The sequence below is a fragment of the Sus scrofa genome, chromosome 9, assembly GCF_000003025.6.
Source record: "Sus scrofa isolate TJ Tabasco breed Duroc chromosome 9, Sscrofa11.1, whole genome shotgun sequence".
NCBI classification, from domain to species: domain Eukaryota; kingdom Metazoa; phylum Chordata; class Mammalia; order Artiodactyla; family Suidae; genus Sus; species Sus scrofa.
This window is the reverse complement of record NC_010451.4, coordinates 53,586,342-53,606,516: the sequence shown is the minus strand read 5'-3', so window position 1 is coordinate 53,606,516 and position 20,175 is coordinate 53,586,342. Positions and strand designations below refer to the sequence as shown.

The following is a 20,175-nucleotide window of genomic DNA, read 5'->3' as shown; positions in this document are numbered from 1 at the left end:
CACCAGCTGGTCCTCCTCGGGTCGCCTTACAACAGAAAAGACACTCCACATCCCAGCAGCTTTTGCAAAGGCCCAGGGCTCCAGCCGGGTAGGGAATGGAAGTCATTATTCACACGGCCCCAGGTTGAGCCAAGAACACTATTCCCTGGGGTGTCAGGTTTTGCAAAAGCCTTCTGAACAAGGAGGCAGGCGGGTGGACCATGCCTCTGCCAGGGTGTGGATGACTTTTGCCCTAAATTGTCATTCACAGAGCTGATCTCAGGCCCAAGGGTGCCCAGGAAAACCAGAGGTCTCTCTGGCTGATTGTGGTCTGCAGGTGGGACAGGGCCTGTGACCAGCAGCAGAAAGCAGATGTCCCTCAGCCTTGTATGTGCTTTTGGAGCTCAGCTGGGGGTAGCTGGGGGACACAGTAGTCAGCCTTTGCTTGCTGAAGAGGAAACCACACAGCTCAAACACCCTCTGTGCTTCCCGGGGACGGGCTAGTAAACAAAGGCCCAGAACTGAAGTCAGCAGTGGTCCAGGTACCAGCCTCCAGCCCTGTGACCTTGGATGGGTTTCTCAACCTCTCTGTGCGTCCATTAAAATCTATAAAATGGGAGTGATTCTCTCTACCCCTTGGGATTGCTGGTGTGAAAATAACTTGTCTGGAGCTGAGGCTACTGCTTCCAAGGCTCTCTGTGTCTGCCAGCCCCATCCTTCCTGCCATCAACTCATCTTCTGTAACACATGGGCTCAGTGACCCAGCCTCAGCCTCCTGAAAGGAATACAACCTCTCAACCCATCTGGTGCCCCCAGCAGCATGCACCCCCACACACACCCCTTCCTGTCCAAGTACTTTCAGCACAAAAATCTCTCCTTTACCAACATTTCCACCTCAAACAATCAAAACAAAGACTTGGGACCGTAATTGCTACTTGGTTTAGTTTATTTCCTTTGCTGCTGCCTTCTCAGGGTTGATGCAAATAATCTGAACCCTTACCAGGGCCACCGTGGTGTGAAGGGAGAGGCCAGGTGACACAGAAGAGGACTGGGATGGGGCACACACCTTGGCCCATCATCACTTTGAACCTCGACATTCAAGTGTCTACATCAGCCCTGATGATAGAACCTTCTGGACTGGGTGTTGGGGGATGGATAAGTAAAATAGTGTTTGAGAAGAGCTATGTGATGTATAAAGGCTATACAAGACTTAGTTGTGGTTAATAACCTAAAGCAGCAAGAAGACAGGACCCAGAATCCCAGGGCTGTGAGAAGAAGAATCACTTTTTTAATTAGGACACATACATAGTCAGCTCTCAATTATCTGTTGGCAAATTGTCCCCATTCCTGGCAAATGCTATCACCAAGATTGCTTAATGAAGTCCTCTGTTAACATTTCACAGCTTCTTACTTTTTTTTTTTTTTTTTTTTTTTTTTTTTTGCTTATTTGCATGAGGCCCAAAGGGAATGAAAGTCCTCTAAAGGCAAAATCAGCTGAAAGCCCCATCCCCTCCTGGAGAAGGTGTGAACCATAAAGACAGCAAGCTGGAGAAGGGCGGAGGACCAGGGGTGATGCCCTCCACCCAGCTGAGCAGGAGACCAGAGGGAGCTTCATCACTAGGGGGGATTGTGGCTTCTTTTTTTTTTAAGTATTAAAAATTCCCAGGACATCAAACACATCCATATTCAAATCTGCATACCAAAATGCATTCCCAAGTGGGAAATAAATGTTACTTAGGATTATTCATTATGCTGAAATGCCCATCATTTCGGATTATTCACACCCCTGCTCCTCTCCATTAGCAAAGATCATTAAGAGTTGATTGTACTGGGGCTCCAAGAGAGGAGAAATTCGGGACATTGTACCAAGATGATCTGCTTCCAGTGGGAAAGGACTCAGCAGGCACGAGAAGATTCCTCCATGACCGCTAGGTCTGAGTTGTGGTCCCCAATGCAGCATCACTGAGTGACACAGAAATAATCGAGCTTCAAGGCTAGCCTGCCTCAGCCACAGTGTACCCTGGATCCCAGACCTGCTTTGTGCCGGCAATGTTCCCCTTCCTGGAACACCTGGCTGCCAGCAAAACTGACCCAATTCCATGAACATTTCACAGAAGGACCTTAGAGTCCACGGCAAGGGGGCCCAGAGACAGGACTCAGTCCTTCCAGCTTCACCCCCATCCCACATCCCAGTTCTGTCTCCAACCACCTTATACATCAGGGATCCACATGAGTTTCCATTAACAGAAGGGTGCCTGCACTTTAAAAAGTGTGAGCGCTGCTGACCTCATCCAGTGTCTTTTTTTTTTTTTTTTTTTTTTTTGCCTTTTAGGGCTGTACCTGTGGCAAAGGGAGATTCCCAGGCTAGGGATCAAATCTGAGCTGGAACTGTCGGCTTACACCACAGCACAGCAATGCGGTATCTGAGCTGTGTCTATGACCTACACCACAGCTCACAGCAATTCCCAATTCCTGACCCACTGAGCAAGGCCAAGGATTGAACCCACATCCTCGTGGATACTAGTCAAATTCATTTCCACTACGCCACCATGGGAACTCCCTCGTCCAGTGTCTTTACTATGCAGCTGAGAAAACCAAGGAATACTCAGAGAGAGACAGCAGCTTGACCGAGGCCAGACAGCAACAGAGCCAAGGCTGGAAAGGACCCAGACCTCTGAGCCCCAGCTGTTTGCATACAATAGTACTTCTCAGATATAGACCAAAAACAACCTGGGAAACTGTAAATATCCAGATTCCTTGGCACAGCTCAGACCTACTATCTCCAAATTTCTGGCTTGAAGCCCAGGAAACTGTATTTTTCTCAAGTTCCCCCAGGTCATTCTCATGCACATGGAAGTCTTAGGATAGTTCCCAACTGGCAAGGCCTATAGCAACATAAAATGGTTTACTATTTTAAGATTTTTTTTTAAAGATGTTTAGGATATAGATCTCCCCCTAACAGACCAAATGTCCTTGAGAGGTTTAATTTTACTTCCCTGTGCCTGTTTTCTTCTTTTTGGCCTTAGCCCCCACCTCCCCAAATAAAACTTTGGATAAATCAGAACACAGGGAGTTCCCGTCGTAGCGCAGTAGAAACGAATCCAACTAGGAACCGTGAGGTTGCGGGTTCCATCCCTGGCCTCGCTTAGTGGGTTAAGGATCTGGTGTTGCCGTGAGCTGTGGTGTCAGTTGCAGATGCAGCTCAGATCTGGCCTGGCTGTGGCTGTGTCTGTGGCCAGTGGCTACAGCTCCAGATTCACCCCTAGCCTGGGAACCTCCATGTGCCACAGGTGTGGCCCTAAAAGGACAAAAGGCAAAAACAAACAAACAAGAACACAGAATGTTAGGGCTGAAAGGGGGCACCTTACAGATTGACCTGCATTTACAGATGGGAACTGAGTCTCAGAAACGGGAAGATCAGGCTCAAGGGCACGTAACTAAGAGTCTGCAGAGACAATGCCACATCAGTACCTCCTGGGCCCGGTGCTCATGGCCAAGACACAACCCCCTTTGTCTGGACAGTAGCTCTTATAAAAGAGAACAAGACTCACTGGACATCACAAGGTCAGCGAGCCACAACCCCACCTCCAGCCTACCCATGGTCCCCAAGCTGACACGCTCTAAGAGGGGGCCATAGAAGCTCCATCTGCCCATGGCCGATGCCTGCAGCTACCTCTCAGGCTAACGACAGCCCATCACTGCTCTTCAGCCCCACTTTCTTTCTCTCACGCTCCTCTCTCCCCTCCCCTAGCAATGGGTGAGTGAGCACGTATTCCAATCACCAAGGCACAAGAGCCCGAGACTCAGAGGAGGAAAGGGGCTTAGCCAGGGCCCCCAGAACAGCCAGCAGCAGGTCTGAAATGACATCCAGGCCCTAGCCTTCATGGGCTGCCATCTCTGCCCTCCCCCACCGCCACTGCCGAAGCCCACACTTCACTGCCCTTCCTGTCTCGGTCAGACTCCAGGATGACCTCAGGCAGGGATGGATGGGCTCCTTCACAGGCATCGACGTGCCAGTATTTCCAGCAGCCCTTATCAGTGTCTTCCTGGCATCCAGAACTTGGCCGAATGGATGGAGGATGGAGGATTGCCTCTGCCGGCCACTAACGAGCACAGTGCAGGCTCGGGCTGGGGCCACAGGCTGATAATCAGGAGGCAAAGGATTTATAGTGACTTTGGAGTCACCCTGCCTGCCTCAGCCAGCCCCATTGTTTTTCATTAAAGCCCCACGCTGTCCAGGACAACCTTGGCGGACTGTGTGTCCTGGGGAGAGACACATGAGGCTGGGAGGATCACAGGCTGCCCGGATGCCCCAGCTCAGGCAAGGAACAAGGTGGGAGAGAATTTGTCCTCCAAATTTCTGCCCCTCACCCAGCCCTGGGAAGTGCAGTCAGCCTCTCCGATGTGAGCCCCAATAAAAATCCAGCAAAATTTCTAGAATGTTCATGGTAATGGCAAGCTTCTCCTCACCTGTGTATCAGAACCAAAGCTACCAACAGCTGCAAATGGCAATGTTGGGGCTGAAAGTTTTTTCAAGCAGAGGTCCAGGAGAAACAGACAACAGAGAGAAAGCCCATCTTCCACCCCTTCCTACTGTTCTGACTTCTCTGTATTTCCAATCCTGGTCCAAAGGAACTACTAGATTGACCTCTTTCCATCCAACAGGGCTCTAAGCCTGTGTAAACTTTGATAGGAGTTAGACGTGCCTCCCAGGGCAGTTGCCCCCCAACTCCCAGCCTGGAGCAACTACTTAGATAGTCACATCAATGCCTATAGCTTCCCAGATTTGGAAATGAGTTCTCAGGACAAGACCCAATGAGAGAACCATTGTAAAAACACTTCTCCCACTGCCCGAACCACAGTGAATGCTCTCCCTCCAGACCCATGGATCCAACTTCATCCAGGATGCCTTCTCCTGAGTGATTCCAGGCCACTCTCTATCAACATATTTACAACTGAACTCCCTGCCCTCAAACCTACTTCTTCCCGTGAGACTGGTAACCAGTTACCCATTGCATTCACCCAGTTCTGCAGGCCAGGGAGAGGGGGTTCTTCATGCCTCCATCCTCCTCGTCCCTCATCAAGTGCTATCTGTTCTACCTCCAGCAACAACTAAATCCATTCTCCTCTTGCCCCGGATGCACCTTTATCCTGAGTCCTTAGGACTGAAATCCTCCCAATCAGTATTCCTGCCTTCACCCTACTTCATCCATTCTCATCACTGTTTCTGCTGTGATCCTTCTCAAACTCAGATCTGAGTGTGTGGGTCAAAAGCTGGGATGATTCCTCATTAAGTGCAAACCTCTTAGCAGGCACTCCATGGGTCTATGGAGCCAGACCTACCCCGTTCTCTCAATATGCATCCTATTGAACACACCCACATGCATGCATGCCACGCACCAGTCACACAAGGCTTGTAGCAAGAGTGACAGCTGCTGTGTGGAGGGCATGCAGAGTCCTGGGCGCTTTCCTCAGAGGGTCTTGTTTCATTCTCACAAACCACCCAATGAGCATCCATTACCATCCTATGGGGAAGCTGAGGTTCGGAGCTGCTAAGAAATTTGCCCAGGGGCGCACGACTATAATGGCAGAGCCAGAGATCAAGCCTGGACCCTGGGGCATCTACATCTTTATTCCCTGATCACGTTCTGACCTCCACACTTTACTCACGCATCCCCATCCCAGGGAACCTCGCGTCGTTGCCCTCATCTTGCTTACCCTTCCAGGCCATGTCAGAAGCCAGCTCTTCTGTGACGCCTCCCCGCACTCCCTCAGAAGGAAAAATCTCTCTTCCTTGAGACTTTCTCTTTTTATGACGATTATATACGTTTCAGGTGTACACCATAGCGATTCGCAGATTTTAAAGGGTACACTCCCTTTATCACTATTACAAAATGTTGGCTATAATCCATGTTGTGCCATGTATCCCTGTAGCTTATTTATTTTATACACAGTAGTTTGTACCTTCCATCCCCTCCCCCATCCTGCCCCTCCCCCGTCCCTGTCCCCACTGGTAACCATCAGTTTGTTCTCTGTATCCAAGTCTGTTTCTTTTCTGCTGTGTCCTTGGGGCTTGCTTTACAGCTCACTTTGGGCACCTTTTATCTTAGTTCTCTGTGAGGTATGTGTCTCCTTCAGACGCTAAGCTCTTTGTCATGGAAGATACATCAGACTTTGCTCAGCACCCTCGCACCAGGCCAGGGGTCTTGGAGATTGTCACGGTGAGACCTGCCCCCTGACACATTACACCCCATAATAATCGGTTTTATTGTTAGCCGGGGACTAGGACACAACCCCCAAGGCCCCAGTCCCGCTCCTCTGAGTAGGTCACGACAGGTCATTTTGGAAGTTTCCCAAAGCTCACTCTCCTGGGTTAGGAGCTGGCCCTGTGCTGAGCAGGAAGTCAACGGAAGTCAAGACTTGGGCTTCCAGGCACGATCTGAGCCATCCTGCTCTGGTCCCTTCCCACCCCACCTGGCGTTGTCCTGGTGTCAGCCGGGCACTGAACTAGCTCCCACCTCCCCTTCCCTTCTTCCCATCTGCTCACTTCTCGGGACCGAGGCGGCTTCCCTTAACCTCATAAGAGGCAATTTGCATGCTCCAGGCTGGAAGAAAGCAGGTGACAAATATCCCTGGTACAATATTCTTAAGCCTTCCCCAATTGGTCACTAATAACAGAGCAGATGGTGACATTTGAGCCTTTTCTGCATGACTGACCAGGTAGCTCCGGAGGCTGAAGCCGGCTGGGCCTGCGGCAAAGTCAGGGCGGCAGGAGGCTCAAAGGCTCACATCTCTCACCTGCGTGACTCACGGGAAGAAGTAGATTCTAATCGGTCCAAATTCAGACCCGCCAAGCCTCCTTTCCCAGCCCTGGAAACCCACGTGACAGATGCCACTGTGGCTCCAGTTTTTAACAGTTCTGGGCTCAGAAAAGAGTGATGAAAATGAGAACAAACCTTTATGAAGCACCTTGTGTTTACCTGCATCATTTTTATGTGAGGCCTCTCATCCTCAAAGCAGCTTTGCAATGGAAGGGTGTCACCCCCATTTTCCAGATGGGGAAACTGAGGCTCAGAATGGGTGAGGAATGTGCCCCCATTCATACTGCTAGTGACAGGGCTGGAGTTCCCTCCCAGGTCTGCCTGGCTCTGTGTTTTTTCCACAGTCCAGATGCAGGTCCTGGCAGGTAACCCATCAGTTGGGTACTTAGGGCAGGTACCTGAGGTTACCCATCACTCACGTCTTGGCTTGTACTTTCCCTGCCCCAGCAGAGGCCCCCTCTCCTCTATCACAGGCTCGCATTGTGATTCCTCCTCCAGGAGGCCCCTCTCTTTCCTCCCCTACCTCTATGCTTGCAGCAGGCCTTTCTTAAACCCCCAAAGAACTTTATGTGACCTCTTTATGAAACCCATCACTTTCTCCCTCGTAGTCCAAGGGCTTGGGTCAAGTGTAGCCATGAGTCTGAGTTTCAACAATTGTTCTGGGAGTTGCAGCTGGGCTTCCCCCACATTCAGGAACGGGGTGATGGTGGTGCTTCCAAGGGCACCATAGAGGTTCTTACTCCACCTGCTTCTGGACTCCTGCGCATCCTCGGGGCATTACTTGGCATCTCCATCCTACTGTCCCTTCCCCACTGAAGGAGAAAGTGAGGGCAGCTGTGCACCAGGCTTCATAAAAGCCAGGCAGGCTTGCCAGGTAGCCCAACATTTCTGTCCACATCTGGCTGGGATTAACCCTAAGGGCAGGGGTCACCTCCCCTCCACCTGCAGCTGGAGCCAAGTAACCAGAGTAGGGGAGGGGGAGAGTGGGCACACCCTGCACCATCTCCTGACTGCCTCCCACTTGACCTCTGAGCACCACTGAGAGAGGGGATCGAGAGCTCCAGTTGTGGCTCAGTGGGTTAAGAACCCAACATTGTGTCCATGAGGATGTGGTTCGATCCCTGGCCTTTCTCAGTGAATTAAGGATCCGGTGTTGCTGTGAGCTGCAGCATAGGTCATAGATGTGGCTTGGCTCCAACTCCGGTGTTGCCTTGGCTGTGACTTAGGCCAGCAGCTACAGCTTTGATTCAAACCCTAGCCCACGAATTTCCATATGCCACAGATGCAGCCCTAGACAGAAAAAAAATAAATAAATATTTTTAAAAAGAGGAGGATGGCAGGGACATGGGGACATCAGTGTAGACTTGGCAACAAGGCTTTTCTCCTGTTACACTAACTAGCCCCACACCCTTCGGCCTTGGTACTAGTCCCTACAGATAGCTGCCTCTCACAACACCAGAGAACAGTCTGACCACCAGATCGGTGCCTGGGAGAGACACAAACACATGTGGCAATAGACTTAGGACACTGGAGAGCCAGAATGTGTCTCCAGAAGATCTGGGGCTGACAGTTATAGATGGCAGGGGTAGGTGAGTGCCATGGCTCCTCTGAGCCAGGCATAGGAACCCTGACCCTCACAGGCACAGGGCCACTAGTCCCTCTTCCTACACACACACACACACACACACACACACACATGCACACACCATGGCATCCAGGCCCTGAGGCATGGCTGTAAAGGCATCACTATGGGTGATTTGGCCCCGGTAACCTCAGTCTTCCAAAGCAAAGTACCTCTTCCCTGCCCAGGAAGTACCTTGGAATTGAGGAGTGACCTCAGATCAGAGGCCAGAGGTGGGTGAGCTCATAGACAGTCCTGAGGTCTTCAGCATGTTCAATATTTTGCTGGATGACAGTGGGGACCTCCCAGAGCCAGATGGTGATGCCTCATTCCATTGCTAACGTGTCCTGAAAAAGAGACTCTGAGGTGAGGGGCCACGTGCTCAGGGCTGGGAGGGTGGCCTCCTGCTTGGAGCCTGGTGGAAGGGATGAGCGAGGAGGGAGGGGCTTTTGAGAACACGGCCTGGAGAAGGTGGGAGAGAGATGCTGAGCAGAGAGCAGAGGGCCGGGACAGCTGGCAGCAGGACAGGGCAGCAGGGCACGGGAGGGCAGGCTCCAAGCTGCGCTGGTGTAGGGGTTGAGGGCACCCAAGCCCTCCAGTGGCTTCTCCAAGTGCCCCCTCCCACGGCCCACACCTGCTGCTGTCCCTTAGCCCTGAGGAGCCAAGAGTCCTCCCTGGTGCCGTTTCCCCCCGCTCAGCCTCCTCCCTTTGGCCAATCACCAGCACCGGCCGCCTCTGTCCCCATCCTGACTCAGAGCCACCTCCTCTCTTCTTTTCACCCCTCCTACCCCTGCTTCCTGCAGTTTGGATGGAAGGCTCCAAAAGCCCCCACTTCTCAGACTTCCACCTCTGCTCCCCCCACTCACCTGCCAAGCAGGGGGACCCATCGGAGCCAGACTCCATCCTGACTCAGCGAGCCTTGAGGGGTTCATCATGTCTCTTTTCTGGGTTTAGGGAGACAATGCCTCCGTGTTACAGAAGTCAGTTGCAGGGCTGGTGGAGCTCTCTCTTGGCCTGGGAAAGCCACAGCAGTCTGGGTATGCTGGGAGACATGCGAGCTAGGGGCAGTCACCTCAGAGGATCTGACATGGCCCCAGGATCCCTCCCTTCCTGGGACTGGGCCATCCTCCGCCTTGGAAGCCAACAGGAAAGATTGCCTGCCCCTCCTCCAGGACCACGTCCTAATCCTCTAGCCCACCAAATGTGGGCGCATTCCCAATGGGTTTCCACCCCGGCCCTCTCCTTTAAAATTTCCTCTGGACTTCTCAGTTCTGGCCAAGGATAGGAGGAGAGAGGTTGCAGACAGGGTCTGTGAGTTCCCAGGGACGGAGGACTCTCTAGTAAGGACCTCAAGATGTCCTTTCTACATCACTCCATCACTCCAGTGATGAAGAAAGAACACCTTTCTGTATCACTGCCCCTTCTCCATCACTCAGTGCCCTGGGCCCCTGACAGCCTCATCTGCCAAAGGGTCTGATGTGGTGCCCATCCCATAGGACTGACTGTGGAGAGAATTCAACCAAATAACCCATGCAAAACTTTTAATACATGTTTTATATTCAATTAAAGCCAGCTATTATTAATTCTATAATAATAAATATAATATATTACATATATGAATAAGAGTAATATTTATATAATATTATATCATAATTACTATCTGTATATTAATAAGTATATACAAATAATTATACTTCCTTTCTCTTTTTTGGCTTTTAATTCGATGAATTTTATTTTATTTGTCGTTGTGCAACAATCATCACGACCTAATTTTATGGCGTTTTCATCCCAAACCACCAACCCATCCCTCCCCCACCCCAACCTGTCTCATTTGGAAACCATAAGTTTTTTCAAAGTCTATGAGTCAGTATCTGTTCTGCAAAGAAGTTTATTATGTCCTCGTTTTAGATTCCACATGTAAGTGATAGCATTTGATGTTGGTGTCTTATTGTCTGACTGAATTCACTTAGCATGATAATTTCTAGGTCCATCCATGTTGCTGCAAATCCCATTATTTCATTCCTTTTAATGGCTAAGTAATATTCCACTGTATATATGTACCATATCTTCTTTATACACTCCTCTGTTGATGGACATTTAGGCCGCTTCTCTGTCTTGGCTACTGTATATAGTGCTGCAATGAACATTGGAAGTACACGTATCTTTTCAGGTCATGGTTTTCTCTGGATAGATGCCCAGGAGTGGGATTGCTGCATCAAATGGTATCCTATTTTTAGTTTTTGAGGAATCTGCATCCTGTTTTCCACAGTGGTTACACCAGTTTTTATTCCCACAGACAATGTAAGAGGGTTCCCTTTTCTCCATACCCTCTCCAGCATTTATAGTTTGTAGACTTTTAAATGATGGCCATTCCAACTGGTGTAAGGTGGTACCTCGTGGTGGTTTTGATTTGCATTTCTCTAATAATGAGTGATGTTGAACATCTTCTCATGTGTTTTTTTTTTGGCCATCCATATGTCTTCTTTGGAGAATACACCTCCTTTCTTTTGTGCACTGTCCCCTGGTCAATGGTGGCCAGCACTGGACTCCACCCTAAACCTTAACTCAGCTGGGAGGAGGCTATGGAAACTTAGGGAAGAACCAAGAAACCACTGTTCACTCCACAGATCCTCCACCTCTCTTTACATTGTCTGAGGCGACTGCCAGGTGGGTGGAGTAAGTTCTTGTTTGAAAATCAAAATCTGGGTTCCAGGCCCTTAATTCAATAGCCAGCGTGGATAGCGGCGGGAAAACAGGGTTTGCAGACAGAGGCACTTGGGTTGAAATTACACACTGTGACCTTGAGCTATACCTGACCCACTATGTGACCTTGAAGTATACCTGGGCTCACCAGGTGACCTTGATTTATACCTGACCCACTGTGTGACCCTGAACTATATACTTGGGCCCACTGTGTGACCTTGGGCTTGTCACTTCATTTCTAGGAGTCTCAGTTCATCTATAAACTGTGGGTAATAACAGCTAACTAGCATTGTAGCTACACTGTCCATGAATAACTTAGTTCATAACATCTGACTCCTTGAGCCAATGGACCCTCTCTTTTTTTTTTTTTTTTTTTTTTTTTTGTCTTTTTGCCATTTCTTGGGCCACTCCCGTGGCATATGGAGGTTCCCAGGCTAGGGGTCTAATCAGAGCTGTAGCCGCCGGCCTACGCCAGAGCCACAGCAACGCAGGATCTGAGCCCTGTCTGCGACCTACGCCACAGCTCACGGCAATGCCGGATGCTTAACCCACTGAGTACAGCCAGGGTTTGAACCTGCAACTTCATGGTTCCTAGTCGGATTCATTAACCACTGCGCCACAATGGGAGCTCCTGGCCCCTCTCCTTTATTTCTCACCTCACTCCTCTGTGTGGTGTGCTCAGCACCATATCTGCCCATCAGTAACTTAGAGTGTGAAAACCATCTTCCTGCCATGACCACAGATCCCAGGAGACAAACTAGAGTAGGTAAGCTGCCTGGGCCTCGGGCGCATTACACGGAGACTTAGCCAAGTGTTTCCTTACCAGCCAGGCACTGAGAACAGAAGCTGGAAAGGCAGCCGTCCCCTGCCCTGGAGGAGTTTACCCCATCTAGTTCTTACTTACTTTGGTTTCTTTGGCATCAAACACACAGTAGGTTCTCAATAAAGATTTGAAGACATTAAGGGAGATGAGAAGGCAGAAAAGAGCAGCGGGGAGGAAGAGAGAAAGAGAGAAGACCCCCTCCTGGGGACAGGAGCCTTAGAGCCACAAGTGAAGGTCATGGGCCGAGAACTTGGCTTTCAGTGATGGGCAGGGCTGGTCAGGGGGCTGCAGGAGGGGAGTGTTCCAGGAAGACAGGGCCCAGGAACCTCAGGGAGCAGCCCCCAGACGGCTGCCACTGCCAAGGAGTACCCAAGAGAAAGGGGGCGGAATTTGGAGAGGCTTGTAATCCAGGCTGAAAGGTCAGGTGCAGACACTGCAGAGCTATTCATGTGGCCACCTCTGCAAAGGGGGAGAACATGAGACAAGTGGTGATTTAGGAAGAAGAATCCAGCACAGTGCCTGATAGCACATATCGTCTGTTGTAGGAACCCAGGCTGGAGTGATGAGGGCCTGGGCTTTGCTGGTGGCAGCAGGAATGGAGAGGAAGGGGTGGATCTGGGAGATATCAAGGAGGAAGCCGGGGCTGGACTTGATGATGGTGACAGATGAAAAACATAGCATGAGGAATTCCCATTGTGGCTCAGAGGTATTGAACCCCGACTAGTACCTACAAGGATGAGGGTTCAATCCCTGGCCTCTCTCACTGGGTTAAGGATCCAGTGCTGTCATGAGCTACTGTGTAAGTCACAGGTGCAGCTCAGATCCCTCATTGCTGTGGCCGTGGAGTAGACCGGCAACTGTAGCTCCAATTCAGCCCCTAGCCTGGGAACTTCCAAATGCGGCAGGTGTGGCCCTAAAAAGAAAAAATAATAATAATACAGCATGAGAAAGGAGGTCACACGGGCTGCTGGGCTTCACACCAGGAGGACGTTATTGGACAAAATGGGAAACTGAAGCAGAAACCTGGGATGGACGGGACAAGGTGTTGAGTCCATGGTGAGAGCAAGACCTTGGCAGATGCAGCCCACACTCTGCTCAGATCAGAGATGCCAGGTGTCAGGACCACAGACCTGTGGGCACCCGGAAAGGCCGGTCACATCCATTCACTTCTCACCAGACTGCAATTCCTGCCTCCCGGCAGGTCTCAATAAGTAGATACTAAAGAAACAAAAGTTCTCAGGGAGCTTCCTATCTACACAATATAATGCCCAGGAGGTTATAGAAAAAGATCCCTGCTCATGGCCTTTAAATTCTCTGGAGTAGGGAAAACGAGACTGGAAAACAGGAGTGAGAGAAACAGTGAGGAAATTCTTTGGACAAGAACCTGTGCTTGTGGCCTGCACACCGTGTCCCCAGGGGCTCCTGGGCCTGAAGGGGAAGCCCCAAGGTCCCACCAGCCTAACCCTCCACTTCCTCTCCACCCTCAGCATCTCAACTCCCACATACTCCAGAAGTGTAGGGGTCTGCTTGAGAAAGCACTTCATTGTTTTGAAAGAAAAAAGTGCTCTTAGTGGCTTGTATTTAATGCATAAAAATTAAAACTGTGCTGAAAGGAGTTCCCGTTGCAGCTCAGTGATAATGAACCCAACCAATATCCATGAGGACGCAGGTTCCATCCCTGACCTCACTCAGTGGTTAAGGATCTGGCATTGCCATGAGCTGCAGTGTAGGTCACAGATGCAGCTCAGATCTGACATTGCTGTGGCTGTGCCATAGGCCGGCAGCTGCAGCTCTGATTCAGTCCTTAGCCTGGGAACTTCCATATGCTGCGGGTGTGGCCCTAAAAAGCAAAAAAAAAAAGCTGTAAAAGAAAATTGTCAGAGCACTTGCTATGCCCTTTCCCAAAATACTTTGCAAGTCATGTCCTTTGGGGTGTTTTCTTTTAGACTATTCTGTGTACCTATCTCCCTCCAGAAACATTCTTTCCATAGAAAAGCCCAGGGGATCCACTGGCATTGCCGCAGCTACAGCATATGTTGCAGCTGCAGCATAGTACACAACTATAGCTCGGATCTGATCTGTGGCCTGGGAATTCCATATGCCTCAGGGTGGCCAAAAAAGAAAAAAAAAGAAAAGCCAAGGGGATCCAAACAGACAAAGATTAGAGCCAAAACCTCTCGCTGAAGCTTCTGGGATGGGAGATTTGTCCTGCTTCCCTGGCCCCGAGGCTCCCTTCTGAGGGCCCAGGGTCTCCTGTCCAGGGGTCTCATACCTGCCCTCACTCCTGGCTCCAGGATAGCCTCCAGGTGAGATAGGGACCGCCCAGGGTCCACCTCCACATCTGCTCCCGAGGTCCTCTCCTTCCAGCCCCTCCAGAGCCCAGTTTCCATGGTGACAGGCCCTCTACTCCCTGGGGTACCACCTCACCCACCACACTTGGGCTTCTCACCCTCGGCCCTGTCCCCACCTTTGCAGGATGTTCCCTTCGCCCCAACTGTCCAGGTACCCCCACCCACAATTGGGCTGGGGGCGGGGAGAAGGGGCAGGTTCCCACTGCAGGCCCTGTTCACCGCATTCCGAGAGCTCAGGCTGCACTCTGGAGGGTCTGTTCCTTCCAGCCCCCCTCGGCTCCCAGCTGACAACCTGATAATTCTCTCTGATAACACAATCTCTGGCAACTCTTGCCGGCTGTCTTGACACTGTCCTTCTTGCAAGCAAGATTTTGAGATAAAAGGATGCGCTGTGAAATCATCATTAGAGCCCGGAGAAGGAACCGGGGAGAGAACAGGTCTCCTGCCCGCTCCCCCTCTTGGCTGCACCCCAGCCTCTCCCCACCTCTCCCCTCCTCTCGTCCCTGCCACCTTCCCTCCTTCTCCGGCTCTTCTTCCTTCCTCTCCGCTCCTTCTCTCCTCCTCTCCTCACCCCCCACCCGCCTCCAGTCCCTCCCTCCCCCCTTTCTCCTCTCATCTCTTCCTTCCTTCTCTCCCTTGTTTTGGTGCCAGAAACAGTCTAATTACAACAGAGAACTTGAAGAGACAGAAAGGGAAGAAGAAAAAAAATCACCCCACCACACACAGCTGATTAAAATGTTCTATGAAATCTAATTTGTAAAGCTCAAATCAGAATAAAAAGTGTTACTCCCACAATTCAGGGCCAATTTGATTTTTAATGAGATTCCTAAGAGACTCAGCCAAGATCTCATCAGGTTGAAAACTCAGCTACCTTCCCGCCTGTCACAAACTCTCCGACGTGGACCTCTGTCTCTGTTCTGCCACCATCCCCAACGCCACACACCAGTCACTTTCTTCCTAGGACTCATCATCTGCTACCGAGAGCTTGGCCCTGACTGTTGTCCAAGCCTGGGGCTTTGTGTCCCCAAGAAGGGTGACAGCTGGGTCCGGGACCTCTGTGGCCATCCCTGACTCTCCTAGGTGGGGGAGGAGGGGCCACGGCAGCAGCCTGCCCACCAGGTCCTGTTTTCCTCATCTGTGTACCTGCATCTACAGAGCAGGATGTGGGAAGGAATACAGGCTTTAAAGTCATGAACCCCAGATCCAACCCCACTCATTAGCTGTGTGACCTTGGGCAGCTTACTTCGCCTCTCTGATCTGGGTTTCTTTGCCAAAAAATGGATAGAGTTCTACTCTGAATTGTAATTATGTGGTTACAGGAGAGACGGCATGTGAAGCACAGATGGCATTGTGGCTGGGAGCTCAGTGGACGTCCATGTCCCACGTCCTGTCCATTCAACTGTGACCTCCCAAGGAACCTGGGTCACGTCACCCCCCCTTCTTAAGCATAGAGATCTGCCTGCCGCATAGTTCAGTAGATGAGAACGTGGTTCTTAGAGCCAGAAAGCCTTGGGGTCACAGCCCTGGCCCTGCCACTAGATGCTTCCTGGACAATTAAATGAACCTCTAAGGCTCCTCGTGCTGAGTCCCTGCAAAATGGGGTTGATAAGCCTCCACACAAGTGTTGTAGGGACCATGACAGCCACAGGGAAGGCCCTCGGGGCCTTGGTGAGTAAGTAACATGCGCAGCTCCTGTTGCTATCTTTCCCGTCCTTGGGCCTCATTTCCTCATCTGGAAAAAGGGGATTAAAAATAGTACCTACCTCATAGGTTGTTAAGAGGATGAAAATATTAATGAGCTAAAACTTTAAATCTCAGAACAATGCCTGGCATATTGTGCACAATATGGGCACGTCTATTTAATAAAATAGGAACTGGCTACTTTAGATGGTTCAGTGAGGTGTGTATGGGGAGGTGCGGGGCCCTGGTGATTTGCTCCCAAGGGAGGCTGGAGTGGGGTCTGCTGCAGAAAAGAAAGGGACAGGAGGACAGGTGGAGTCAGGTACCTGCTCCCTCATCCACATCATCCAACACACTACACCAACCCTCATCCCATGGCATCTGGCCCTTGTCCCATCCTGAGAGCCACTAAAGCAATAAAATTAGTTCCTGGTTTCTAAATTTTTTTCTTTTTAGGGCCACACTTGCAGCAGGAAGTTCCCAGGCCAGGGGTCAAATCTGAGCCGCAGCTGCCGGCCTGCACCACAGCCACAGCAACACCGGATCTGAGCTGCATCTACAACCTACACCACAGCTCACAGCCACGTGCCAGATCCTTAACCCACTGAGCGAGGCCAGGGGTCAAACCCACATCATTATGGATACTAGTCAGGTTCTTAACCCACAGAGCCACCATGGGAACTCCAGGTTCTCAATTCTAATCGAAGGACACAACTCCCCCACTCCCCAGGCCCACTGCCCTGTGGAAGCACCCCCGCACAGAGTGCTTGGGGCTGGAGGGTCTCGCTCCTGCCTCTGCCCCCTTGTGGACGCAGGTAGGAGGAAATGGTATTAAGTGGACGGGGGAATAGCACATCCCAAGTATTTCGGGGCCATGGCCGATCTGGAGGCTGGAGGATGGCTGAACCACAGCATGCAAGTTCTGGGGACAGATGATCAGGGAGGCTGAAGCTGGGAGCCAGCTCCTGCAAGCAGGGGGGGGTCCTGCTGGGGGCAAGGAGGAAGGTGTGCTGGGCCCCAGGCAGCAAGTGAGGTGCTCTGGCCTTCCAGTCTAGGCTCTGCTTCTATAACTCAAGGGGAGGCCCTCCAGGCACCGCTCCCGGCTGTTAACTGACCTCTGTACCTGTTTCCTTCCTAGGTCAAGTGTACTCCTTCAGCCAGCAGCCCCAGGACCAGGCCGTGGTGTCAGGGCAGCCGGTGACCCTGCTGTGCGCCATCCCCGAATATGATGGCTTCGTTCTGTGGATCAAAGATGGCTTGGCTCTGGGCGTGGGAAGGGACCTCTCAAGTGAGTACCCCCAGATCTCACCACCAAGGCCTGGAACCCACCCCTGCCCTACTCACCTACCCTCCTAAGGAACCCCATCTTCATAGGCATTTGGGGATTAAATCTCAGCCTTCACTGAGATGCCAGGGGTGGAGGCAGGTGAGGCGGACCCTGAGTCCAAGATCCATAGGACTTTGAGGACTCCTGTAATTACTGATGATGAATTACAAGTAAACCCTCAAGTCTAGTGGTCAGTCCTAAACATAGCAGTGTTGCCCTGGAGGGGCCTTTCCAAAGTCAAACATGATTTGTATAAAGTCAGATGTTCAGAAGTAAAGTGTTCCTGCTTCTTGATCCTAAATGTATTCCCCACTGAAGTCATAATCTGGTTCTTCCCACCACCCCTCCCCCAATCCATTAGTGGGAAACAAGGAGACGGAAAATGCAATGATACCTTGTTGGGAGTTCCCGTCATGGCTCAGTGGTGAACGAATCTGACTAGCAACCATGAGGACACAGGTTCAATCCCTGGCCTTGCTCAGTGGGATAAGGATCCGGCATTGCCATGAGCTGTGGTGTAGGTTGCAGACATGGCTCAGATCCAGCGTTGCTGTGCCTGTGGCATAGGCTGGCAGCTACAACTCCAATTCCACCCCTATCCTGGGAACCGCCATATGCCCTGAGTGCGGCCCTAAAAAAAAAAAAAAAAGAGAGAGAGAGAGACATCTTGTTGACTTTAGGGGTCACTATGTGATGGGGAGGGGGAAAAAAGAAGGGTTTAAAATAAACCCCACCCTTATTCAGCCCCACCCAGGCTGGTATTCCACACAGATGTGCTGGTGGGCACCTGTGGCTGTTGATAGCTGGCATCTGAGCTGCCTGGTTGGTGCCCACACCCCCATCACCTGTGAACTATTGCAAATGCAACCCTGAAGCCCATACAAATGTCTTTCCAATCTATCCTCTCCCTTGCGAGAAAAAAAAAGAATGAAATCATTCTCTTGGTCACTCACCCATCTGCCATAATTATTCTCCCCTGGGGATGGCAGGCATGTGGCTGTTTGCTAAGCTTAGCAGAAACTGTAAAATCCGGAACAAGGAACGTGGGTGTCCCTGTGATTGGGGAATGTCTGAGGTTGGAGAAGGAGAGAAAGAAAATATGTATTCAGCTGAGAAGTAGCTTTGCCTGTCTCATGGCGTACAGCTGCAGGAAAATAAAAATCGAAGTGCACTCAGGAACATGATGGTTGGGAAATTAATATTTTAAAATGTGAGTTATGTCTTGCCAAAAAATGTATATTGAAACATTATAGCAATGGTCAATTGCATCACAGAGTTTGAGTGCTACAGCCCAGCTGAGCATGGATAAAATACACAATAATATCTCCAAAATATACTGTGCTGCCATAAAATTTAAGTATTATGGGAACCAGCCAATTTCAGGGACTCTGAACTCCCTTACCCCAGAGGAACTAGGGGAATGATACAATCTTCCCAAACCAGAATCGTTCACGCTCCACGTGGCTCTGAGCCGGCCCAGCACTGCCACTGGTTTAGGAGGCTCTCTGGGTTCCCGGTTTTTAGGTCCGCTCAGGGGCTGGGGTCTTGTTGGGTTCGTGGCTAAGAGGGGGCCCCAGGTCACCATGGAAGGTGCAGAGAGCGGTCATGACCACATGGATAACTGACCCTCTGGCATTCGCTTCCATGAATGCCTTTCTGGGACCCAGGATCGGGTCCTACTAAGTGCTGGAGGGCAGTGGGCTCTGATGAGCTGAGGTGTGCTTCCTCTCCACCTCCATCCACTGATGGATAGAAGGTTGGCCCTCTCCGTGCAGAGCCAATAAACTCATACCTTTGGTAATGTATTTGCTCTGTATTCGATCACCCGTCCCAAAAACAGCATCATGACTAAGCAATGAGGTCCTCCTCTACAGCACCAAGAACTATCTGCATCTCTTGGGATAGCCCATGATGGAAGATGATATAAGAAAAGAATATATATATATATATATATATATTTCATATATATATGACTGGATCATTTCACTATGCAGCAGAAATTGGCACAACATCGTAAATCAACTATAATTTTTAAAAATACAATTAAAAGAAGCATCATGACAATAATGACACACACATGCTCAGTAAACACTACTCGCTTGCCTGATGAGAAAGTCAGGAGTAATAAATCCCAATTCAGCTCTGCACGTATTTGCTGAGCACTTAATACTATGGGGAAACTGGAACCCAGTGTTGTGGAGGTTCGGCCTGCTGCAGCTCTGCCTTCTTCTATTTTAAATGTGTTGCCCCATCGGGTCTATCAGGAATGAGACCTTAACTGAAGACCTTACTATCTTTCTGGTCGCCGAGGCTGAAAAAAACAGTCGAGGGAAGTGATTTATAAACACATTCCCTCATATTGATGGAAGATTTTTCTTGTGAGAAGTTCAAAAACTTCTCTGACATTATCTCATAAATCTACAGTGATCCATGAGTAGAAAAAGAAGGCTTTTCCCTATATTTGGCAATAAATAAAGTCACAGCTGAGAAACATATGTCCAGTCCCAATACATGGGACCCTGGCTTTTAGCCCCCAAAGTCCTTATACACTGTCTGTTTTCCCTCCTAAAGATGGGGGCCTCTTTGGCTCCCCTATGTTACCATCAGGTTAATTTAAACTAGCATTTATAGGAATTCCCTGGTGGCCTAATAGTTAAGGATCCAGCATCGTCACTGCTATGGCTCAGGTCACTGCCATGATGTGGGTTCAGTCCCTGGCCCAGGATCTTCTGCATGCTGTGGGTGTGGCCCAAAAAAAACAAGCAAACAAAACAATTTATAGACTACTTACTATGTGCTGGGCACATGACATAGATTATCCTATCTCCTTATAACTCTATGAGGTACTAGCATCATCTCCATTTTATTGG

The 20,175-nt window shown here is 50.3% G+C and overlaps 1 protein-coding gene across 5 annotated transcripts in view; it reads left to right on the top strand.

Moving 5' to 3' along the window:
- KIRREL3 (kin of IRRE like 3 (Drosophila)) overlaps positions 1 to 20,175 on the top strand; it is a 572,756-nt gene that overhangs the window by 459,974 nt on the left and 92,607 nt on the right. For all 5 annotated transcript variants that reach the window (XM_021063119.1, XM_021063117.1, XM_021063118.1 and 2 more), the window contains one exon: positions 17,117 to 17,266. In XM_021063119.1, the coding sequence (XP_020918778.1) occupies positions 17,117 to 17,266 (150 nt within the window). The remainder of the gene's footprint in view (positions 1 to 17,116; positions 17,267 to 20,175) is intronic.